The sequence below is a fragment of the Austrofundulus limnaeus genome, unplaced genomic scaffold, assembly GCF_001266775.1.
Source record: "Austrofundulus limnaeus strain Quisiro unplaced genomic scaffold, Austrofundulus_limnaeus-1.0 Scaffold234, whole genome shotgun sequence".
In the NCBI taxonomy this organism is placed as follows: domain Eukaryota; kingdom Metazoa; phylum Chordata; class Actinopteri; order Cyprinodontiformes; family Rivulidae; genus Austrofundulus; species Austrofundulus limnaeus.
In genome coordinates, this window is record NW_013952636.1 from 177,008 (window position 1) to 180,290 (window position 3,283).

The 3,283-nt window shown below is 37.0% G+C and overlaps 1 protein-coding gene across 1 annotated transcript in view; it reads right to left on the bottom strand.

Annotated features, from left to right (window-relative positions):
* Positions 1–3,283, bottom strand: part of dhx57 (DEAH (Asp-Glu-Ala-Asp/His) box polypeptide 57) — a 23,629-nt gene that overhangs the window by 6,812 nt on the left and 13,534 nt on the right. Inside the window, exons 14-16 of the mRNA XM_014019838.1 lie at positions 2,307–2,403; positions 2,063–2,236; positions 828–1,028 (exon numbers count right to left, since the gene is read on the bottom strand). Of these exons, the coding sequence (XP_013875292.1) occupies positions 828–1,028; positions 2,063–2,236; positions 2,307–2,403 (472 nt within the window). The remainder of the gene's footprint in view (positions 1–827; positions 1,029–2,062; positions 2,237–2,306; positions 2,404–3,283) is intronic.

Below are 3,283 nucleotides of genomic sequence, written 5' to 3' on the forward strand. Positions count from 1 at the left end.
AGCTTGAATTAGAAAAACTGTAGAAAATTTAAAAAAAATTAAAACAATTGCTAAAAAAAAGTATAAACACATCTCAAAGCCACAATTAACAAAAGAGAAGCTAAAAAACTAAGACGAATGAAAAAATAGCTAAAGATAAAATGATAAAACAGTAGCTAAAATAAAAGTTAAACTAAAAACATGTAAATGAAAAGGTACATTTAGCAAAAGAACAGCTTAAAGCTACATGTAGCAAAACTATAGCTAAATGCTAAAATTGTCACTAAAAACAAAAGTTTGGCAAATATGTAGCTAAAAGCTTGAATTAGCAAAACAATTTCAAAGAAAAAATAACTAAGCCACAATAAGCAAAAAAGCAGCTAATAAACTAAGATGAATAAAACAATAGCTAAAGCTAAAATGATCAAAATATTAGCTAAAATTAAAAATCACAAAACCTTAAAAAAAGGTGCAACTGATAAGAGCTAATTTTAACAAAACCATATATAAACAATAAAATGTAGCTAAAAATATAGTAACAGTAACTAAGAGCTAAACGTGGTAAATCTAAAGTTAAAAATTCATTTGTGCAAAATCRTGGCTAAAAGCTTAAATTAACAAAACTGTAGCTAAAAGTGAAGCTTAGCCAGACTAGCTAAAAACCTAAAGTAGCATAAGAGCTAAAGAGAACACTCCTCTCGAGGAGATTTCAGATTATTTCTAGGGGGAAAGTTTTGTAAATAAAGTTAAATAATTCAGAAAGTWTAAAAGACTAACAGCACTGGTTCGTTACTCCTGATGGGGCCRGATGTTTTAGGGAGCCACAGAAGCTGCACACACGGACGTACCGGAGGCAGAGCTGCTCCAGAGGAACCCTCTGGATCTCAGGCAGCTGCTGCTCACACAGCTGGTGGTGGAAGCAGTGGCTGGTGAAGAGRTGGAAGCAGAGCCCCGAGGCCACGCGACCKGCTCGCCCCTTCCTCTGCAGTGCGTTGGCCCGAGACACCCACGAGTCCTCCAGGCTCTCCATGCTTTTGGACGCATCGTACCTGAGGGGGAAACAAAATTAGAACCGCAGATTCCGAACTAAAACACCATCAAAGTTTAAAACAGGTTTGGGCAATCCTGGTCCTCGAGGGCCGCAGCCCTGCATGTTTTACGTTTTTCCTGGCTCCAACACACCTGATTCAGACACTGATTTACCTTCTAAGTTCTGCAGTATGGAGGACCGACACTGACATAATTATAAATAAAAGCAGAAATATATAAATGAACCACCAAATAAATAAATGCACTTAAAATGCACCAATTCAATTAAAAAAGAACTTCACCTCAGGTTTTGTAATTTAATTCTCATTTAATTGATATTTTTTAACAATTCAAATTTGACTGTTTTTTTTAAATATATATTTTTCAGTTTTCCCTTTTACTTGTACATACATTGGTCTCTTAAATGTTTAAATTGAAATATTTTTATAGTTTTGTCCCACAAGTCTTTTTTGTTTCGATGTGTTGCAGGCGTGTGCTGCCTCAGTTTAGTTTAAAGTTTAGTTTAAAAAAAGCCACGGGTAAGTTTTTCTCCTTGTCTTTGTTTTAAACTAAACTTTAAGCTAAACTGAAGCAGCACACGCCTGCAACACAGAAATACAAAAGACTTGTGGGAGAAATATAACAATAATTAAGTATAAACATTTAAGAGACACAAACGCATGTAGAAGTAAAAGGAAAAGCAAAAAAATATGTATTTTAAAAAACATTCTAATTTAAATTATGTGTTAAAATATATAGACTAATTTAAACTAAGCTGGAAAAATAAATATTAAAGTCATTTCAAACAAAAAACATGAGATAAAGTTCTCCTTTGTTATTTTAATTGGCGCATTTCAAATGTATTTATTTAGCGGTTCATTTATATAATTCTGCTTTTATTTCTAATTATGTCMGTTTCGGTCCTCCATACTGCAGAAGCCTGATAATCATCTATTCATTCAAATCAGGTGTGTTGGAGCAGAGAAGCATGTAAAACACGCAGGGCTGCGGCCCTCCAGGACCAGGATTGCTCACCCCTGATTTAAAAGGTCACCTCTTTTCCTTCATCTTGCCCGAGTCGATGACGTACACCACGTCGTCGATGGTTACTGAGGTCTCCGCGATGTTGGTGGAGATGATGATCTTGGTGACGCCCTCTGGAGGACGGCTGAAAACTGCCTGCTGCTCCTCGTTGGACAGGGTGGAATGGAGCGGGTACACCACGCACCTGGAGTGAGACAAACGATGATTAATAAAATATCTTCCACACAAMTCATGTTTCCTGTGTTAACGCAGACCTGGAGGATCCTCTGTTGTTGAACAACCTGTTGGACTGCAGCTGCTCGTAAAGCATCTTGATCTCGGCGAGGCCGGGCATGAACACCAACACGGCGCCTGCGAACAGCCAAATTAAACCCCGGTAGGAGTTTCAGATTCAAAGTTTCGGATTCTCAGTTTGAATCTGAAACTCTTACCGGTAGGGACGGGTATCGTTAAGGTTTTATCGATACTACTACTACTCTTATCAGTACTGCTTATCAATCCGGTATTTTGACGGTTCTCTTATCAATACTTTTCTATTGGAATAAAACCAGTGTTCCCCCCTAGGGAATTAGTGGTGTTGGTGGGGTTACACACAAAAAATAAAATAAAATAACTAGTGCACGTGACTCTGTGTGGGTCAGTGTTGGTGACAGAATATGAACCATATTTTCAACAGCTCTCAATGTGATCCTGGTGTTATTTAGAATCAATAAATAACTACATGCCTGAAATTCTCTGTGTGTGGGGACTTGGTTAATAGTGGGGGAAACGCTAATAAACAAAAACAAACTACGAATATGCAATGCTTTCATTTTATAACTATATAGAACTTACAATAAAGCCACTTATTCCTTAATTGGCGTTAGCTACACTAACCTGGAGTCATGATGTAAATCCTGTCTTCAGAACAAGTCTTGAGATACAGAACAGAAGTTCAGTTGCTTCATCTTTTTTTCTTTTCTTTTAATTTTCCATGTCCTTGGTGACGGATAATCCACAGAAAAATATGATAGTGACGTCAAGCGGTCAATGCTAAAGTTCCTCGGTCGATACTTTACTTTAAACATGACGCTACGTTCCAAATAAATGCTGCACTGGAGCATCCGGTTAGGGACAGGTTCTGATATAAACACTGAACTAAACAAGCAGGTCAGATAATTATTTAAAGGGGACCTATTATGCAAAATTCACTTTTTAAAGGTTTTTTTACTCAACTTTGGGTATGTACTTC